Here is a 20,868-nt window from a genome sequence, read left to right as displayed (position 1 = left end):
GCAACCCTGGCCTCACCCTAGCAAATGATCTCCTCTGTCCTTCCCCATCCTCTCGGCAACTTAAAACTAACTTTGTTTTCTTTCTTTCTCAGTTTCGACGAAGGGTCTTCAACCTGCAAGTTTGACTTTGTTTCTCTTTCTGCGGATGCTGCCTGACCTGCTGAGTATTTCTATCATTTTATTTTTATCTCAGATTTCCAGCATCTGTTTCTTCATTCTCATTTACACTGAACCAACAGCTCTACCTGTCCTCCAACAGTCTGCACCATATTGCAGATTAAATGGATCCAACTTTGCAAGTTTAAAATCCTTGGCTACTTTCTTACATGAGTGAAACAGAATTTAACCCGGCCAATTTGCAGTTTGGGAGATCAAATATAAATAGACAATACACTGTTAATGAGCAGAGGGATCTTGGGGTCCAAGTCCATAGCTCCCTGAAAGTGGTTCCACAGGTTGGTAGGGTGGTAAAGAAGGCATATGACGTGTTTGCCTTTATTAGTCGAGGCACTGAGTTCAACAGTCAGAAAGTTATGCTGCAGCTTTATAAAACTCTAGTTTGGCCGCATCTGGAGTATTGCATTCACTTCTAGTCGCCCCATTACAGGAAGGATGTGGAGGCTTTGGAGAAGGTGCAGAAAAGGTTTACCAGGATGCTGCCTGGAATAGAGGGCATGTGCTATAAGGAGAGGTTGGACAAACCTGTGTTGTTTTCTCTGCAGCAGCGGGGACTGAGGGGAGATCTGATGGAAGTTTATAAGGTTATGAGAGGCATAGATGGAGGAGACAGCCAGTACCTTTTTCCCAGGGTTGAAATGTCTAATATCAGAGGACATGCATTTAAGGTGAGAGGGGGTAAGTTCAAAGGAGATGTGCGGGGCAAGTTTTGTTTAAACACAGAGAGTGATGGGTGCCTGGAATGCACTGCCGGGAGTGGTGGTGCAGGCAAATACAATAGGGGCGTTCAAGAGGCTCTTAGATAGGCACACAAATGTGTGGGAAATGGAGGAATATGGACATTGTGTAGGCAGAAGGGATTAGTTCAGCTGGGCATTTGATTACTAATTTAATTAGTTTGGCACAACATTGTGGGCCAAGGGGCCTGTTCCTGTGTTGCACTGTTCTATGTTCTACATCGGATTCCTGTATTTATTTGAAATCCCAGGTAATTGCCTGACTCACTTTAAGGGAAACAACTCCTCTCCAACAAACCAAATGCACATTGACCACAAACAATATGTTGTTTCTGCTCCTTTTCAATTATTCTTTCAGTTTGGTGCAGTTGATTCTTTCAAAGCATTTCTTTGATTTCTCTTTCCACATTTGTTACAGATGTCACCAAAAGCAGGACACTTCTGTCCTGTGGAACTCACGCTTCCAACACACAAGAGTCCCTTTCATTGCTTCAGTCATTATCTTGAAGTGCTTTCCTGTCACTCTTGGAGATTTTCTTACGTTTAGATCACTCACACTCTGTCCTATTGACTCACTGATTACTTCAAGTTGAATAACCTCTCATGCTCCTGCAGTAGAAATCTCATCTGTTTTCTTTAATGTAAAGCTAGTTCGTATAAGCACCTTTGGGTCTGCAATTTCCAAAGTAATTGCTTGAAACTGAACTTCTGGTGAGTTTTCACATCACTCCTGCACATCAAATAATTGCCTTCTGTTAAATGTAGACCTCCTGAAGGAAATGTTGTTTGGAGTCGTCATTACACAGACACGTTTCTCAACACACACACTAATAATTATTCCCGTTTTGCCCAGTCTGTCTAAGTGGAATAAACACCCCATCCTTATCATGGGATGAATCCTACCGGGAAGTGTTCCATGTTCTGTTCCAGCTCCACTAACCCAGCATGGCTTTGTCAAGCTAACTCAAATATCTTTCATTTACATGCAACCTTTTCAACATGTACTTTGAGACCCTGAGGTGGTGGTGAGGGGACACTACTGAAAGGGGACGTGCACACTGTTAAGGTCTTGAATAACCTTCAAGCAGCATGATCATCTCCAGGATGTTCACCGAAATAAAATGAAAATTGCTTTAAGCAAATACTTCCACTTGCCATGGCCATGCAGTGAACTGCTCTAACACTCAGCAAACCAGAGTTTGTTCCAAAGAGAAATTGACTTTTATTTGAAGTAAAACAAAGTAACTACATAAAACTTAGAACAAAAGTGTATGCTGCTTTCACAGAGATGCAAATGAGAACAATGTGGAAGAGTATAAGTAAACAAATGTGTTTGTTACACACTTGCTATGTAATGCACTGTGAAGATCTCTGCCACTGTGGTATGGCCCATAACATTCTTACTTTGGGAGCCTGTTTAGTTCTTTGTGACCTCTTACTCTCTGGTGCAGCATTGTTTCCCTTCTTGAATACCTCCCTGGGATTGAGGGTGTCTGGGTTCCACTGCAGTTCTGATGACTGGGAAGATAATTGTGCACAAGTTATTTTAACATGCAATGGCCATTACACACCAGCCAACTCATGACCTTGACCAAGCGAGGTTTTGCTTCAATGGCAAGGGGTCCAAGACAATTGGAGACCAGGCTATGCTGCAGAGACATAGCACATATATGATCTGCAGTGCTCTGTGACATTCCAGTCCTCTGTGACAGACATGTTCTCTGATGCTTTATACTCTCTGGCACATTGGTTGATATTCATAAAGCTCAATAACTACATACAGTTACAATGGTCTCTGAGGTCACAGACCACCACAGTGCAAGAGGGTCTCAGTGCATTACAGAGTGTCACCAGGTCACAGAGTAAGAGTTTCTCCAAATGGCACAGAGGATCACAGATCATAGAACAAATGCCACAAAGCATCCTGGAGCAGGCTGCCGAAGGTCTCCGATCATTTGTCCCACCCGCTATGCCTTTACCTCTCACAGCCCCAGTGAGATGCCTCATCAGTTATCGGAGTCCTGATCCCCAACCTCACTGATCCATGCAGAAAAAACCACGATCCTTTCTACAGCCTGTGATGGCCAGTCCCACACTATGATTTGAAACTAACCCACCAACCTTCGCATAGAGGGGGATCTGAACCTGTCCCTAACTCTGACAACGACCCTCACTTAATCCCTACCTTGAATCCCAAACCCCCTTCTTGACCCAGATCCCCATCTCCACACACAATGAAGTCTGATTGCTGATAATACGAGACCAAACCTAAAATTCACAAACCCGTCCCCGACACCCCACAGACTAGACCCCTCTCAGATGCGGTTCCAGTCCATGACCCACCCGTTGTCCTGACCTGAGGCAGCATCTCAAACGCCAGAGCGGCGCGGCTCCCATCACAATTCTCGTACCACGCCGAACACGTACCAGCGGGCTCAGGGACAGCTTCTAACCCACTGTTACAAGACTCGTGAACGGACCTCTTAGCCAATAAAGATGAACTCTTGATCTCTCGACCCACCTTGTCGTGGCCCTTGCACATTGTCCACCTGCACTGCACTTTCTCTGTAACTGTAATACTATAATCTGCATTCTGTTATCGTTTTCCTTTCGCACTGCCTCAATGTACTTAAGGAATTACCTGTCTGGATGGCACGCGAACTAAAACGTTTCACTGTATCTCGATACATGTGACAATAATAAACCAACTGCTACTTTAAACCCCTGGCATCTATTACCTACAGACGTGACTGCACCTCTTGATCTGACCAAAGACCATCATTCACAGATACAATGCAAGTTAAATCCTCCCGAGCACACCATAACCGGACCCTGACCGTTCTCCATAGAATGCAGGGCAGCTATTTCATGGCAGAACAAGAGGCAGGATGGGACTGGGGAGGGCTGCTTCCTAATAACAATAGGGACATGTGTGTTGAGTCAGGTTTGCGTGTATGGAAGATTACGTTCCTGGTGAGGGGAAGGGGGTCATTGCTCCCAGCTGCTTCTCCCTCCGTGGTTCAGGATGCTTTGGTTTTGTTAATGGAAGCGATGCAGTCCCGCGGGACAGATCTGGCCGTGATCAGCCCCTTCCCCTCGGTTGTGCTGGGGATGCTCTGCTTCTCGTTCTCCGTCTCCCGGTGGTAGAAGTAGTTGAAGTTGGAGACTATGACGGGCACGGGCAGCGCGATGGTCAGCACCCCGGCGATGGCGCACAAAGTCCCCACCACCTTGCCGCCGATGGTGACAGGGCACATGTCCCCGTACCCAACCGTTGTCATGGTAACAACAGCCCACCAGAAGGCGTCGGGGATGCTGGAGAACTGGGTTTGGGGCTCGTCCACCTCAACGAAGTAGACGGCGCTGGAGAAGAGGATGACTCCGATGAAGAGAAAGAAGATGAGGAGCCCCAGCTCCCTCATGCTGGCCTTCAGAGTCTGCCCGAGGATCTGCAGGCCCTTGGAGTGCCTGGAGAGCTTGAATATTCTGAAGACCCTGACCAGCCGGATGATGCGCAGGATGGCCAGGGACATGGTCTGCTGCCCCTGTTGCTGCCCGTTGCCCGGCTGCGGGGCCTGCCGTTGCTTGACCACCTCAGTGACCAGAGTCACAAAGTACGGGATGATGGAAATCACGTCGATCATGTTCAACACGTTCCTGAAGAAGTCGGGTTTACTGGGACAGGCCATGGCCCTGACCAGCAGCTCAAAGGAAAACCAGAACATGCACGCCGTTTCGACGAGAAAGAAGGGGTCGGTGAAGGAACTGGGGGCGGGTTCGGTGCTCTGGTTGTGTTGAGCTGGAGGGCTGAAGGGGCCCAGGTCCAGATCTTCTCGGAATTCCGGCAGTGTCTCCAGACAAAAGATGACAATGGAGATGACAATGACAAAGACCGAGACCATGGCCACTGCCCTGGCCGCTGCCGAGCTCTCGGGGTACTCAAACAGCAGCCAGAGCTGCCGAAAGTTCTCCTGCACCGGCAACTGCACCTCCACGTCCTTGATGAAGCCCTCCTGCTCTCTGAACTGCTCCATGGCCTCGGAGCCCAGCTGGTAGAAGATGATCTCATCGGTGAAGACATCCAAGGGGACATTGGCGGGTCTTCGCACCCTTCCCCCTGACTGGTAGTAATACAGAATCGCGTCGAAACTGGGCCGGTTCCTGTCGAAGAAGTACTGGTTGGTCAGGGGATCGAAGTAGGGCAGGCAACGGGCAGGGTTCCCCAGCAGCGTGTCTGGAAACTGGGCGAGGGTCTTCAGGTGGGTCTCAAACTTCAAGCCAGCCACGTTGATGATCACCCTCTGACTGCCCTCCTGCTGCAGCAGCTGTTCCATCTCCTGCTGATGCTGCCAGGCCACCTGGCTCAGCAGCTTGTCCGTGAGGATGTCGCAGCCCAGCAGGTTTCTCCACCTCCACAGCATATTCGCGCAGGTGTCGTGGAGCTTCGGCCGACTGCCGTGGAAATCGCTGTCGTCGACGTCCTCGAAACTCACCAGAGCCAACTCCATTTCACGCGTGGGCATCAGGGAGTCCTCGACTTTGGAACCGCACACGCCGTCAGGGAGCTAGGGATAAGCACAGGGACAGAACACCAACACTGTGCTGTTACACACGGAAAAACAAAACAGTAACAGGGTTAAGCTGAAGGGGAGATGGAGGGAGAGCGGGAGATCGGTAGAGAGGAGCAGAAAGAGAGGGAGAAGCTAGAGGAACAGGGTGAAAGAGCAGGTGGAGTGGTTCGGAGTGGAGTGCATTGAACAGTGGGCAGAGATGGAGAGGAGACATCACCAGAGGAAGGAGAGACAAGGAAGGTGAAAGATTTGCCAGCGAGGGGGGCAATGGGGAGGAGGTGGGGGAAAGAGAAGGCCGAAGTACTGGCAAGTATAATGCCCTGAGGGGAAAAAAGCAAGATGCTGGAGGGACTCAGCGGGTCGGGCAGCATCTGTGGAGGGAAATGGACCGTCCATGTTTTGGGTCGAGACCCTTCATCTGGACTGAAAGGTGGAGGGGGAGGTAGCCAGTATAAAGCAGTGGGGGGGGGGGGGGTTGGCAGGAGCTGGCAGGCGATACGTGGATCCAGGTGAGGAGGGGCGATAGGCAGATGGAGGAGGGGAGAGAGGGAGTAGCGACAGAGGCTGGGAGGTGACAGGTGGAGCTGACGGAGGGCTGCAGATGGTGGAGTTTGATGGGAAAGGAAGGGGGAACAAGGAGTCAAGTGAGGGAGGTGGGGAGGGCAGGTGGGAACAGTGGCAGGGAGGGTAATCAGTGGGAGGAGTGTGTGGGCAGCTGGAGTGGGTGGAGGAGGGGAAAGAAACAGGGTGATCGGGGGCTGGGCTGGGTGTAGGAGGAACCGGGTGTAGGTGTCAGGTTAGGGCTGTTCCTCATGAAAGACCGGACTTTCCTGAAAAATGCTGGCAGCTCCAAACTTTCTAACCGGTGCTCGTTGATGTGATGCCGGTGCCCAAAAGCTGGTCTCCTCACGCCATCCGGCAGCACCAGCTTTCTGCAGTGATGCAGTAGTTGCACTGGGAAATCTGCAGCTCTGCACCTTCATCAGCTCCGTGCATTTCACTGGGGAGGAACGGCTGTGAGGGAGATGGGCAAGTTTCAGATATTTACAATTGTTTGTTTGAGTGAACTTAAAATTATTTGTTTTTAAATTTTGTAAAGTGCTTTAGTATTTTAAATATTTTTTTACTTTTAAGACCATTTTAATCATGTTTAAAATCTTTAAGTGTCATGATTATTTCTAATAGTTATTGAATGCTTCTCGCTATTGCTGACATTCACGATCACTCATGTTGCCAAGCCTGGGGAAATGGGCGAGTGTTTCTGTGGATGGAGCTCGTTCAGGTACAGCCGCATAATGCCATTTGTGTGCACAAGGGCCTCCATTGTCAAGGGCTTCACTGAACGGATTGGAGCTGACTTTTATTACACATTATCACTTGATGGATTTTGGGCTGTCAAATAGGGGTAGGGCATTTACAGTAAATGGTAGGTCACTAAGGAATGTTGATGAACAGAGAGAACTAGGAGTCCAAGTCTATAGTTCCCTGAAAGCAGCAATGTAGGGAGATAGAATGGTGAAGAAGGCATGTGGCTTGCTTGCCTTCATAGGTTGGGACATAGAATATAAGAGATGGGACATTATGTTGCAACTTTACAAAACACTGGTCAGGCTGCACTTGGAGTATTGTGTGCAGTTCAGGTCACCACACTGTAGGAAGGATGTGACTGTACTAGAGAGGGTGCAGAGGAGATTCACCAGGATGTTGGCTGGATTGAAGGACTTTAATTCTGGGGAGAGATTGGAGAGGCTGGGCTTGTTTTCCCTGGAGCGAAGGAGGCTGAGGGGTGACCCACTAGAAGTATACAAGATTATGAGATAGCTTCGATAGTCAAAATCTTTTTCCCACGGGTATCAAAAACAAGAGGGCGTAGGTTTAAGGCGAGGGGATGGAGTTGTAAAGGGGACCTGAGGGGTAAGTTTTTTTTTATGCAGAGAGTGGTTGACGTCTGGAAGGCAGTGCCCGAGGAGGTGGCGGAATCAGACATAATTACAACATGTAAGAGGCATTTAGACAGATGCGTAAATCGGCAAGGATAGAAGGATATTGTCCTCATGTAGGCAAGGGGGATTAGTAAAGATGAGCAAAAGGGCTGGCATGGACACGATGGGCTGAAGGGCCTGTTTCTGAGCTCCCCGACTCTGTGACTAAGATACGCTAAAAGGAAGAGTGGGAAGGGGAGAAGGTCGGCTGGTGGTTACACCAGGTCAATAAGTGAGCTGGATACGAACAGCTGATAGTGGAAACCTTGGAAATATAGTTGACAGCAAACAGATTTCAGGGAAGGAACAGACAAATTAGTGAAATACGTAGGCATTGGGCGGGGAAAATGTTTTGTATCAAGTGCTACGTTTTGTTTGAGAGTTCTACTCCGATCAAAATAAAGAGAGAATACAAACACTAAATAGCAATGACATTTTGAATTGTAGATAAGCAAATCATTCCCTTTCTGTGCAGACTTGGTCTCATTTTGCTCCTGGATACAATATCTCACTCGTTGTGGAAAAAGCTACAACACTGTCCAAGATGTACTGTGCTTTAAACTTCCCCCCGTCACCTTAAAGCTATGCCCTTTAAGGTAAATAAGGTGGATGAACTACAGGCAAAGATAGCCCAGTGAGGATATGAACTGGTTGTGATAACAGAGACTAGAAGGGGCAGGACTGGGCATCAAATATTCCTGGATACAAAGCGTTTGAGGAGTGAAAGGATGAGGGGGTAGCAGTGTTGTCCTGGACACAACATCTCTCCTTCCTTGTCTCAATTATCATCCATCCCATCCTTGTCCTTGCAATGGTGCACCTGGATAATGCACCTCACCTCTCCTGGGCCACACCTGCCTGCCATGGATACAGCCTCTGACCTGCCCTTGACACCTCTCCTGGGCACAGCATTTCTCCTAGTCCTGGTTACAGAGGTTCACCTATTCTCGACCACATGCTTCACCCATCGCGGACACCGCCCCTCACCCTGTCCTGGGACACCACCGCCTCACCCTTTCTCGGTTCATCTGCCCTAATGTCCTGGGCATTGTCCTTCACATCTTGAGCACAGCCCCTGACCTGCTTTAGACAAAACACATCCCCTGCCTTGGAAACTGCACCTCACCTGTTCAGAACAGTACCTCTGCTACCCTGGATGCAGCACCTTTCCTATTCTGGAACTCGCCTGTCTTAACTTTAACTCCAAGGAAATCAGACACAGCCTCTCCAATCTCTCCTCATAACTGAAACGCTCCATCCCAGGCAAGATCCTGGCAAACCTCGTCTGTGGTGCAGCCAAACCCTTACTACAGTGTGCTGGCCAGAACTGTACACAGTACTGCAGCTCTGGCCTAACCAATCTTTTATAAAGTTGTACCATAACCTCCCTGCCCTTACATTCTGAGCCCCAGCTAATTCAACAACAAGATATCCAGATACCTTCCTTACCGCAGTATCTACTTGTGCTGCCATCTTCAGGGATCCTTGAACTTGTGCAGCAAAGTTCCTCAATACTTGCCAAGGCCCGGCCATTCAACATGTATGTTCAAGTCTTATGAGTCCTGCAAAGATGCATCCATCGTACTTATCAGGATTACGCTCCATCTTACCAACCCATCAGTATCAGACTAGAGTTGACCGTCCTCCTCACTATCAACAACTAGTTAATCCACACTTAATTTTCATGTCATCTGCAGACTTACGGATCACACCTCCCACATTAACATCCAAATTGTTACTGTATATAACAACTGTAAGAGTGCCAGTACTGATTCCCATGGTGCACCACTGGTAACAGGCTAAGTCACAAAAAACAGTCGCCATCACCATCTGCCTCTCATTACCGAGCCAATTGCCAACTTGTCTGCATTCCCATGATGTCTATACCTCTGGACCACTCTCCCAACTGGTTCATGTAGAATACATCAGCCTCCCTGCCCTTACCAATACACTTAATTACCTCTTTGACAAATTCAACCACATTGGTTGGACACAATCTCCCCGAACAAAACCATTCTGCCTACCTTTGATTATCCTCCTGTCTATTCAAGGGTAGATTAATTCTAAGTGCCAGAATTTTTATCGATAACTTCCCTACCACTGACATCAGACTCATTGAGCTGTAATTACCCGGCTTACCTTCGCTGCCCTTTTCTGAGTAAAGGTACAGCGTTTGCTGTCCTCCAATCATCCGAAACCTCACCCGTGGTGAGCAAAGATTTCAAAATCTCTGTCAGACCCCCAGTAATTTCTTCCACCAGCTCCCACAGCAGCCTGCAATACACCTGATCAGGCCCTGGGGGTTTATCCACCTTTACGCCTCCAAAGACATATAATATCTCTTCCTTCTTAATGTTAACTAGTTCTAGAGTGACTCTATGACTCAGTGGCTTAGGGTATTGTGTGCAGTTTTGGTCTCCTTACCTAAAGAATGGATATACTTCCCACTGAGGGAGTGCAAAGATTTACCAAACCGATTCATGGGATGGTGGAACCGTCACGAGGAGAGATTAAGTTGACCAGATTGAAAAGAATGAGAGATGATCTCACTGAGATTACAAGAATCTGACAGGGTGAGACGGACTGGATGTGTGGAGAACCCATCCCTGGCTCGGGAATGGACAACAAAGGGTCACAGTCTAAAGTTACAGTGCAGAGACTTAGGACTGGGATGAGTAGAAATTTGCTCACTCAGAGCAGTGAAGCTGTGGAATTTTCTACCACAGAGAGTTGTTGAGACCACATCACTGAATAGTTTTAAAGAAGGAGACAGAAAAATTTCTGGACCTTAAGAACTCCTAAAGTTCTCAAGGAGAGCACAGGAATTTGGTATTGAGAAAGATAATCAGTCATGATCGTATTGGATGGTAGAGCGGGTTTGAAGGGCTCATTGGCCTTCTCCTACACACTGCGCCTGTCACGGACACAACAATATCAGTCAATGTTGGAAACACCCAACAGGTCAGACGGTATCAATGGAAAGAGAACGATCTCAGGCTCAGCTTTCTTTTACCACCGAACCTGCTGGTGTTCCATATTCCAGCGTTTACATTTATTTGTGTTCTCCCTCTCTGTAACTACACTCATTAACCCATCAACTGGACGACTCCATCTGCAGCCTAACCCCACACAAACCCTGGCCTCACTCTTTAAGAGATATTCCCTTTATCCTATCCATCCCTGCCCCAAACCACTCTACAACTGAAAACTAACTTAAAGTCCTAGAGTTATAGTTTCATACAGATTAGAAACAGGCCTTTCAGTCCAGAGTCCTCACTGACCACCCATTCACACTAATCCCATTTTATTCTCTCCATATTCACTGCAATCCCCCTGGACTCTACCGCTCACCTACACACCAGGGGTAATTTACAGCGGCTAATTAACCTAACAAACTAAACATCTGTGGGACGTGGGAGGAAGGAGAACATGCAAACTCCAAACAGACAGCACCCGGGTCTCTGGCACTGCGAGGCCGTGGCTCTACCAGCTACGCCACTGCGTGGCCCACTCTTCCCCACTTACTGGGATGTTAACTGCTTCTTTCCACAGACACTCACAGACAGTGCCTGAACTGCTAATTGGCTCCAGTATTTTGAGATTTCCAGCACCTGTAATTTTTTTTTTGATTTTCATGGACACAGTTATTCACCCATCCTGGAAACTCTTCTCTTGTATCTTCAGACAATACTTGATGCATTCTGGACCCAATAACTCACCTGTGGCGGATGAATTGCCTCACCCATTGTGGGCTTTTACACCGCACCTGTCGTAGAAACAGCGTTTGATCTTTCTTCCCAGGGACACAAGTTCTGACCAGCCTTGAACAAAGACCCTCATATCTCTTGGACTCCATACCTATCCCTTGTCACCACATCTCCCCTGTTCTAGACCCAGCTCCTCACAATATCCTGCTCTCAGCACCTTAACTTATTCTGGACGCAGACCCTCACCTGTTCTGGAAGCAATGGCTGACCTGCATTGGACATGACAGAGCACCTCACCGTTCCTGGAGACTCCACTCACATTCCCAGGACATTGCACTTCACCTGGTTGTAACATCTCACCCACCCTGCACACAGCCCCTCACCTGGACACAGCAGCTGATCTGCCCTGGACAGAACCCCTCACCTGCCCTGGACACTGCCACTCACATCCCTGAGCACAACACCTCTCCTTGACACCACATCTCCTCCTCACCCAGCGGTTCACCTGTTCTCATGTGCATGCTTCACCTGCCCTGTGAGTCATTTCACCCCTCCTGAACACTGCACCTTACCTGTTGTGGAAACATCAGTTCACCCCTTCTGGCAACGGGGATTCACCCATCCTGGGCACAATATCCCACGTCCTGGGCACAGTATCTCACCCACTACAGTGCAGCAGTCACGGAGGCAATGACACCCGTCTGGACAGAGAACCTCACCCATCCCGGACGCTGTGCTTCACCTCTCATAGATGCAGTGGCTCACCCGTCCCGTACATCTCCCCTCTCCTGTCCCGGCCACCTCGTCTCACCTGTTGTGGATGTCGCGGCTCTGTCCTGGACCCTGCACCTCACCCCATCCTGGACAACACCCCTCACCTGTTGTGGATGTCGCAGCTCTGTCCTGGACCCTGCACCTCACCCCATCCTGGACAACACCCCTCACCTATTGTGGGTGTCGCAGTTGTGGGTGTCCTGGACCCTGCACCTCATCTCTCAAGGACAACCACATCTCACTTTTCATGATGCCGTAACTTACCTATCATTGCCATGCTCCCATGAGAGCTCCTTGCGTTGGAATGATCAAGGACTGTTAATGTAGATTAGGATGAATTACTGCTACCAGATTGCATCACAGTAACCCAACACTGCAGGTAACAGATAGCATTTGAAGGCTGAAAGGAACGTCATAAGTGCTGGATCAAAGAAGACCAAGCAACTGCAAGATACTCTGCAGGTCAGAGAGTCAAAGAGGCACACAGCACAGAAACAGGCCCTTCGGCCCTCCGAGTCTGTGCTGACCATCAACCACCCATTTAGTTTAATTCTACATTAATCCCATTTTGTTTTATTTCCCACCCACATCCTTATTAACTTCACCTCACTCTCAGGCACAGTGTCCAGGGGATATGGTTCTACCCCTCACCTACACACTGGGGACAATTTATAGTGACCAATTAACCTACCAACTCGCACATCTTTGGGATGCGGAAGAAAACCGGAGCATCCGGAGGAAACCCACGTGGTCACAGGAAGAACATGCAGATTCCACACAGACAGCACCAGGTCTCTGGCACTGTGAGCCAGAGGTTCTGTACGTTCTGCCACTGTGCCATCCAGGTGAGGGTGATCGTTACAACTCTAACCAGTAGCGCAGAGTAGCCAATGCGTGATATACATTAGCATCAATGAAAGATTTGTTACCGGACAGGTAACAACGAGAAATAAACCCTTTAAGGCCATTTGTTAGTTGCAGCATTAAACAAGAATGAACACTGGGCTCTCTGTGTGAGCAGTGAGGGAGCAGCAGGGAGATTTCCGTGGGATCTGAAATCTGCAAATGCTGGAAACACCCTGTGACCCAGGCAGCATCTGTGGAATGATTCAGGTCCAGGACCCTACACCAGTGGGACACAGACAGGTTTACTGAATGGGTGTGACAGCCAGGATACACTGTGGGAAAATGAAGTCATTCATTATCCCAGAAAAGTTAAAAAAAAAGGTATTTTTTAAACACAAGAGATTGAAGTGTGTTAGTGTTCATACAAACCTGCGTTCCCTTGTACACAAACCCCTGAAAGTTAACATGCAAGGGCAAGATGATGCATAGGGGTAGCACACATGGTGGAGCATGAAGGAATGTTGATGAACAGAGAGACCGAGAAATCCAAGTCCATAATTTCCTGACGTCGATAGAGTCGTGAAGAAGGCATACGACATGCTTGCCTTCATAGGCCAGGACATAGAATATAACAGTTGGGACATCATGTTGGAACTTTGCAAAATACTGTTTAGGCCATACCTGCAGTTCTGGTCACCACACTGTGGGAAGGATGTGACTTCACTGAAGGCAGTGCAGAGGAGATTCACCAGGATGTTGCCTGGATTGGAGCACTTTAGTTCTGGGGAGAGATTGGAGAGGCTGGGCTTGTTTTCCCTGGAGCGAAGGAGGCTGAGGGGGTGACCTGATAGGGATACATAAGATAATGAGAGGCATAGATAAGGTAGATCGTCAAAATATTTTTCCCCATGGTAGGGGGTAACAAAAACAAGAGGGCGTAGGTTTAAGGGGGAGAGGAAAGAATTTTCAAGGGGGTTCAAGGGCAGGCATGGTAGTGTAGCAGTTAGCATAACACTATAACAGCGCCAGCAATGCAGGTTCAATTCCTGCTGCTGTCTGTAAGGAGTTTGTACGTCCTCCCTGTGTCCGTGTGGGTTTCCTCTGGGTGCTCCGGTTTCCTCCCACATTCCAAAGACGTACGGGTTAGGAAGTTGTGGGCATGCTATGTTGGCGCCGGAAGCATGGCAACACTTGTGGGCTGCCCCCAGAACACTCTACGTAAAAAGATGCATTTCACTGTGTGTTTCAATGTACATGTGACTAATAAAGAAATCTTAAACTTATTTCTACACAGAGTGGTAGATATCTGGAATGCACTGCCAGAAGAGAAGGTGCAGTCAGATACAATCACTGTGCTTAACAGGCATTTAGACAGACACTTCAAATGGCAAGGCCCGGAGGAGACAGTCCTATTGCAGGTAAATGGGATTAGGGTAGGTGGGCAAATAGATCAGCATGGATGGGGTGGGCCAAAGGGCCTGTTTCAGTGCTGTGTGACCCTCTGACTCTAAGTTCAGCAAGCAATTAGGAAGGCAAATGGCCTTTACTGCTAGCAGGCTTGAGTACAAGAGTAGAGGCACCTTGCTGCAGTTACACTGGGTGCTGGTGAGATCTGGAATATCGCGCCCTACTCTGTTCTCCCACCAGAGGCAGGAGACCCTTGCAATAGAGGGAGTGCCGCCAGGGTCCACCAGATCGATTCCTGGGAAGGTGGGTTTGTGGTGTGAGGAGGGATTAAGGCCTGCACTCTCTAGAGTTTGGAAGAATGAGAGGTGATCTCATCGAAATGTATAGAAGTCTTAAGAGGTTTCACATAGTAGAGGTGGAGTTGACGGTTCCCCTGGCTGAGGTGTCAGAATCAGGGCTCACAGACTCGATAAGATATGAGGAACGTTTGACGGCTCTTTGGTTGGACTCCTTGGAGTTCGGAAGAATGAGGGGGTACCTCATAGAAACATTTCGAATGGTAAAAGGCCTGGACAGAGTAGATGTGGCAAAGTTGTTTCCCATGGTAGGGGAGTCTAGTACAAGAGGGCCAGACTTCAGGATTGAAGGGCGCCCATTCAGAACGGACATGTGGAGAAGTTTCTTTCGCCAGAGAGTGGTGAATCTGTGGAATTTGTTGCCATGGACAGCTATGGAGGCAAAGTCATTGGGTGTATTTAAGGCAGAGATTGATAGGTATCTGAGTAGCCAGGGCATCAAAGGTTATGGTGAGAAGGTGGGGGAGTGGGGCTAAATGGGAGAATGGATCAGCTCATGATAGAATGGCGGAGCAGACTCGATGGGCCGAATGGCCGACTTCTGCTCCTTTGTCTTATGGTCTTATGGTACAGTCATCCAGGACAGAGAGGAGAAGAAATTTCTTCATTCAAATGGTGGTGAATCATTTAATTCTCTACCCAAGGGAGGTGTAGAAGCTCAGTCACTGGCTATATTTAAGACCAAGATCAACGTGTTTGTAGATACTAAGGGGTACATGGTTTGCGCAGGGAAGTGTTGCTGAGGTAAAAGGTCAGCCACGATCCCATTGAACTAAGGAGCGGCAACAAAACGATCCGCTGGAGGAGCTCAGCGGGTCGAGCAGTGTCTGTGGGGGGAAAGGAATTGTCGCCTGTTTCAGGTTGAAATCCAGCATCGATCTTGATAATATCGGTCAAAACATCACAATAATTCAGAGAGTTATACAGTGGAGAATCAGGCCCCTCTGCCCGCCACGTCCATGCTGACCATCGAGTACCTCTCTATACTAACCCCATTTGCCAGTACTTGGCCCGCAGCCGTCTATGCCTTGGCGATTCAAGCACTTGCCTGGATACGTTCCAAATGACGTGAGTCTCTGCCTCCACCACCCCCTCTGGCAGGGCGCTCCAGATTTAATCACCCTCTGGGTGAAAACGTTCTTCCTCAAATCCCCTCTAAACCTCTTATCCCTTTCCCCTCAACATGTGCCCTCTAGTTTTGGACACCATTATGGGGACATGTTTCCTACTGTTTACTCCATCTGTGCCCCTCATTAATTTGTGTACCTCTATCAGGTTGTCACTCAGCCTCACCCTGCTTCAGGGCAACCAAACCTAGCCTATCCTGTCTCTCCTTACATCCAAAATGCTCCATCCCAGCCGATGTCCTGGTGAAGCTCCTCTGCACCCTCTCCAAGGAGTCATGTCCTTCTTATACTGCAACCAGAATCCCAGACAGTATCCAGCTGTGGCCTGATCAGTGGTTTATAAAGTTGTGCCATGATCTCTCTGCTCTTAATCACTGCAGTCATGAGCATTAAATGGAACCTAATTTGAGAGAGGCAACACCAAGCAAACCACAATACTGTATTATGGATTACGGCTGTATTTTTACCCCAGGGGTGGACATGCATTCTCTCTCTGGCTGAATGCCAACATGAAATTAATTGCCTAAGTAAGCAACAGCTCAGCAACCAGATGATTTCATTTACCCATCTTCAGTTGTAGTGCAACAACAAATGGCCTCCTTATTGAAGAAAGGATGTGCTGGCCCTGGAGAGGGTCCAGAGGAGGTTCACAAGAATGATAGGCTTACATATGAGGAGTGTTTGATGTCTACAGGCCTGTACTCAATGGAGTTCAGAAGGATGAGGGGGGATCTCATTGAAACCTACCGGATACTGAAAGGCCTGGATAGAGTGGATGTGGAGAGGATGTTTCCATTAGCAGGAGAGACTAGGATTCGAGGGCACAGCCTCAGAATGAAGGGATGTCCCTTCAGAACTGAGATAAGGAGGAATTTCTTCAGCCAGAGAGTGGTGAATGTGTGGAATTCATTGCCACAGATGGCTGTGAAGGCCAAGTCATTGGGTGTATTAAGGCAGAGATTGCTAGGTTCTTGATTGGTAAGGGGGTTAAGGGTTACGGGGAGAAGGCGGAAGAATGGGGTTGAAAAAAAATCAGCTATGATTGAATGGCAGAGCAGACCTGATGGGCTGAATGGCCTAATTATGCTCTTATATCTTATGGTCTACCTTAAGATGTTACCACCTATCATGGTATACATCAAGAATACAGAGTTTAATATATGAGCCATGGTTAAACAATTCCTCCAAGATATCACGGCTGGCTGCAGGGTGAGGGGTGGGATTAGGGCCCTTGAGCCTGTTCTACCAGCCAATGAGAAAATGGTTGATCAGTGACCCAACTCTGGTACCCACCTTCCACCACATCCCTTAATACCATTGCTTAATAAAGATCAAACCATCTCAGATTCAATATTAATAAATGACCTAATAACAACTGTCATTTTCAGAAAAGAGTTCCGGACTTCAATCACCCTTCAGGAATAGAAATTAACCTCTTTTAATGCCTGGCTCTCATTTTCAGGCTTTATCCTCTAATGCTGGGATCTCAAACCAGCAACAGGACTATATCTCAGCATTTCGCCATAATATCTTGAAAATTTACATCTTTTAAATTCCAAGAAATGCAACTCCAGATTGGGTAATATCTCCTCACAATTCACCCCTTGGGGTCCAGCTAAGTCTCAGTATTGTCCGTTGAGCATTTGTGCTTTTGATTCCAAAGTCTAAATTTTGGACTTTGGGGGCAGGCACTGTAGTGTAGTGGTTAGCGTAACGCTACTACAGTGCCAGCGATCCACGTTCAATTCTGGCCGCTGTCTGTAAGGAGTTTGTACATTCTCCCCGTGACTGCATGAGTTTCCTCTGGGTGCACTGGTTTCCTCCCACACTCAAAAGACGTACGGGTTAGGAAGTTGTGGGCATACTACATTGGCACTGGAAGAGTGGCGACACTTGCGGGCTGCCCCCAGAACACTGTACGCAAAAGATGTATTTCACTGTGTGTTTTGATGTACATGTGACTAATAAAGAAATCTAATCTAATCTAAATTGTTAATACAAGTTATGAACCCCTGAATAACCCAAATGGCTGCTCCTTACCCCTACTCCCTGCCTTCAGCCAGCAAGCTATCCATTACGTTGTCTGTCTCCTGCTTGGATCACTCAGATCTGAAACAGCCTGGTGATAGGGATTACTCTGATATAATGTACAGCCTGATGACACGGGGTGATCTTCGAATCAGACTGGCAATGCAGGCATTGGTGATTTATGCTGATCTCCTCTTCTCTCCTCTCCCATCAGGTAGAAGATACAGGAGCCTGAGGGCACGTACCACCGGGCTTAAGGACAGCCTCTACCCCATGGTGATAAGACTGTTGAACGGTTCCCTTATACGATGAGATGGACTCTGACCTCACAATCTACCTTGTGACCTTGCACCTTACTGTCTACCTGCACTGCACGTTCTCTGTAGCTATGACACTTTACTCTGTACTGTTATTGTTTTTACCTGTACTACATCAATGCACTCTGTACTAACTCAGTGTAACTTCACTGTGTAATGAATTGACCTGTACGATCGGTATGCAAGACAAGTTTTTCACTGTACCTCAGTACAAGTGACAATAATAAACCAATACCAATCTAGTCCCTAGTGATGGGGAAATTGGTGAATCCTTCTGATCTACTGATGGAAAAAGATCACAGTGATCTAATATTCAGTCTGGGATAAGACGGCTGATAAGTCACTGAAGTCTCCCACTCGCCTACTGATGTGAGGGTGAAGGATCACTCTGATCTAATAGCCCAGTGATGGGTGCAGTGTTGCATTATTCTGCTCTCCCACTCAACCTGGCAAAGGGTAAACACAAGAGACACTGCAGGGTCTTGATCTATCCCTTTGCCTCCACAGATGCTGCTCAACCCACTGAGTTCCTCCAGCAGTTTGTTTCTTGCTGCCAGTGGATAGGTTGAAACATTCTGTGCTAATAGCCAGGCAATGGGAATTATGCTGAGTGATGGGGAGGTTGAAGGATCACACTGATTTGATGAATGACCACCAGTACAGATGTTAGTGGATCACCTTGCAACATGTAGTGATATGAATGGATTAGTCTGGTCTCTCACATGGCCCACAGATCATGATGGATCACTTTGATCTAATACACAGCTGGCCATTGGGAATGAGATGGATTACCCAAATCTGATAAGCTTCCTAGCGATGAGCAGGATGTTGGATCTCTCTCGTCTAATATTCAGCCAAGTAGGGGGAGGATAGTAGATCACACTGACCTTACACTCTGACCAGCAATTTTGTAGATCCCTCTGATCTCCCACAAAGCATGGAGGTAGATCACTGATCACCGACCAGTCCAGCAAGTGGGTTAATGATACATCATTCAGGTCACACACAGCCTGGTGCTGAAAGGCGTGGTGAACCACACCATTCTCATAGAGTGTGGCAAATGGGCAAGTTGATGGATCATTCCAATCTACTCCCCAGACTGCGGCTTGCTGGAACACACTGACCTCCAACACAGCCTGGCAACCGTAGAGATCATAGAATCAAACAAACCTACAGCACAGAAGGACACGTCGAGTTCACGCCAGCCAAAAATGACCAAACCCACTTCCCAGCCCTTGGACCAGAACCCTGCGTTTCATAAAGTCAGCTAACTCGTTTTTACATGTGATGAGGCCTTCTGAACTATGCTTTCAGGCAGAGCATTCTGAGCCTGAACTACCCAAGTTATTTAATATTTTCTTAGTTTCCTTCTAATCCTTTGGACAGTTAACTAAAACCCATATCCCTTAGTTACGAATCTTTCAGCCGAGGCAAACAGTCCCCGTCTAGCCTCCCCATAATTTTATCACCTTGATCAAATCTCCTCTCAGTATCCCCAAAAAGACAGTTCCTCCTCAGAACTCTAATTCTGCAACCTCAGCTACATCCTTCTGAACATCCTCTGTGTCCCCTCTACTTGTGTCACATCCTGATGACCAGAACTACACACAGTCCCCTTGTTGTGGCCCAATGAGCATTTTACACAGTTCTAGCAGGATTCCCCAGATTCTACCACTTACCCACACACTCGGGAGAATTTATTGCGGCCAATTAACCTAACAAACTCCACATCTTTGGGATATAGGAGGAAACCGGAGCACCTAGGAGAAACCCACACTGTCGCAGGAAGAACACGCAAACTCCACCCAGAGGCGATGGACTCTCTCATCAGCGAGAGAGAGAGATATGTTAATGGCCAGCAAGAGGAAATAAGTCTGCTCAAAGGCTCCATCCCTCCCAGACCATGACGCAAGCTCCCTTTACCAATTGTAGTGAGAATGACCAGATTGAAGGGGTAGTTGGTGAATTCATTTCCCAATGGTCTGGATGGCTAAAGATTGGGGTGAGGCCAATTAATAGGAAGGGAGATGATGTCACTGGTCAGGGAGACTTGGAGGGTCTTATTTTCTCTCACTGGCCATGAAACACCTCTCTCTCTCACTGATGAGAGACTCCATCACCTCCCTGCCCATTGATGCAACCTCTCACTGAGTACTAACTTCGTCCTTCTTGCTAACCATTGACACATTCTACCTCACTGAACTGATCACTGAGTCCATCCCTCTCCCTCACCGCAGACGATCTTTCGCTTCCCGATCAGTAACTCCTTCGCTCACCGACTCCCTCAGTGTCGACCAACTCCTGGCCACCGAGATCTCTGTCCTGGACCACTGCCGCCAACATCCTCCCTCTCCTCTGACTCCAACACTCATCCCTGTCCACTGAATCCATATCTTTCCCTGACCATTGACCCTCCAAGTCTCCCTGACCAGTGACATCATCTCCCATCCTGTTAATTCACCCCACCCCACTCTTTGGCTACTGACTCCATCCAGGCCACTGGGAAATGATTCCACCAACTATCCCTTCAAACTGGCCATGCTAACCAGAATTGGGCACTGGCTTCATCCACCCAACCACCAGCACTGTTATTCTCCCTGGTTGTGGATGACAGATCTGATCTAGTCGCCCACTCCAGCTCTCTCCTCACCAGGCCACTGACTCTCGTTCCTCCAGCTGACCACTGTCCATTCTTCCCCTTGACCATTGTAAGTTGTCTCCAATAGATTAGCAAGACATCAATGGTGCTAAGGTCAAGAGGGTTGAGAGCTTCAAGTTCCTGGGAGTGAACATCACCAACAGCCTGTCCTGGTCAAATCACGTAGATGCCACGGCCAAG

The 20,868-nt window shown here is 48.0% G+C and overlaps 1 protein-coding gene across 1 annotated transcript; it reads right to left on the bottom strand.

The window, feature by feature from the left end:
• Window positions 1-2,702: 2,702 nt before the first annotated feature.
• Window positions 2,703-13,524, bottom strand: LOC127580742 (potassium voltage-gated channel subfamily A member 10-like). The gene is made up of 3 exons (XM_052034551.1): window positions 13,476-13,524; window positions 6,406-6,499; window positions 2,703-5,248 (listed from the first exon to the last, which is right to left on the bottom strand). Exons 2-3 carry the CDS (start codon window positions 6,466-6,468, stop codon window positions 3,935-3,937), a joined length of 1,377 nt encoding a protein of 458 aa, XP_051890511.1. The 5' UTR covers window positions 6,469-6,499; window positions 13,476-13,524; the 3' UTR covers window positions 2,703-3,934.
• Between the last annotated feature and the right edge of the window lie 7,344 nt (window positions 13,525-20,868).

The sequence above is a fragment of the Pristis pectinata genome, chromosome 20 (genome assembly GCF_009764475.1).
Source record: "Pristis pectinata isolate sPriPec2 chromosome 20, sPriPec2.1.pri, whole genome shotgun sequence".
Classification (NCBI taxonomy): Eukaryota; Metazoa; Chordata; class Chondrichthyes; order Rhinopristiformes; family Pristidae; genus Pristis; species Pristis pectinata.
Note: the sequence above shows the minus strand (reverse complement) of the source record. Positions and strands in the feature narration are given on the sequence as shown.

Coding starts and splice junctions, on each gene's coding strand:
- LOC127580742 (XM_052034551.1), bottom strand. CDS start 6,468: ATGAAGGTGCAGAGCTGCAGATTTCCCAGTGCAACTACTGCATCACTG. Junction 5,249..6,405: donor CACTGCAGAAAGCTGGTGCT/GCCGGATGGCGT, acceptor CATCAGCAGGAG/ATGGAACAGCTGCTGCAGCA.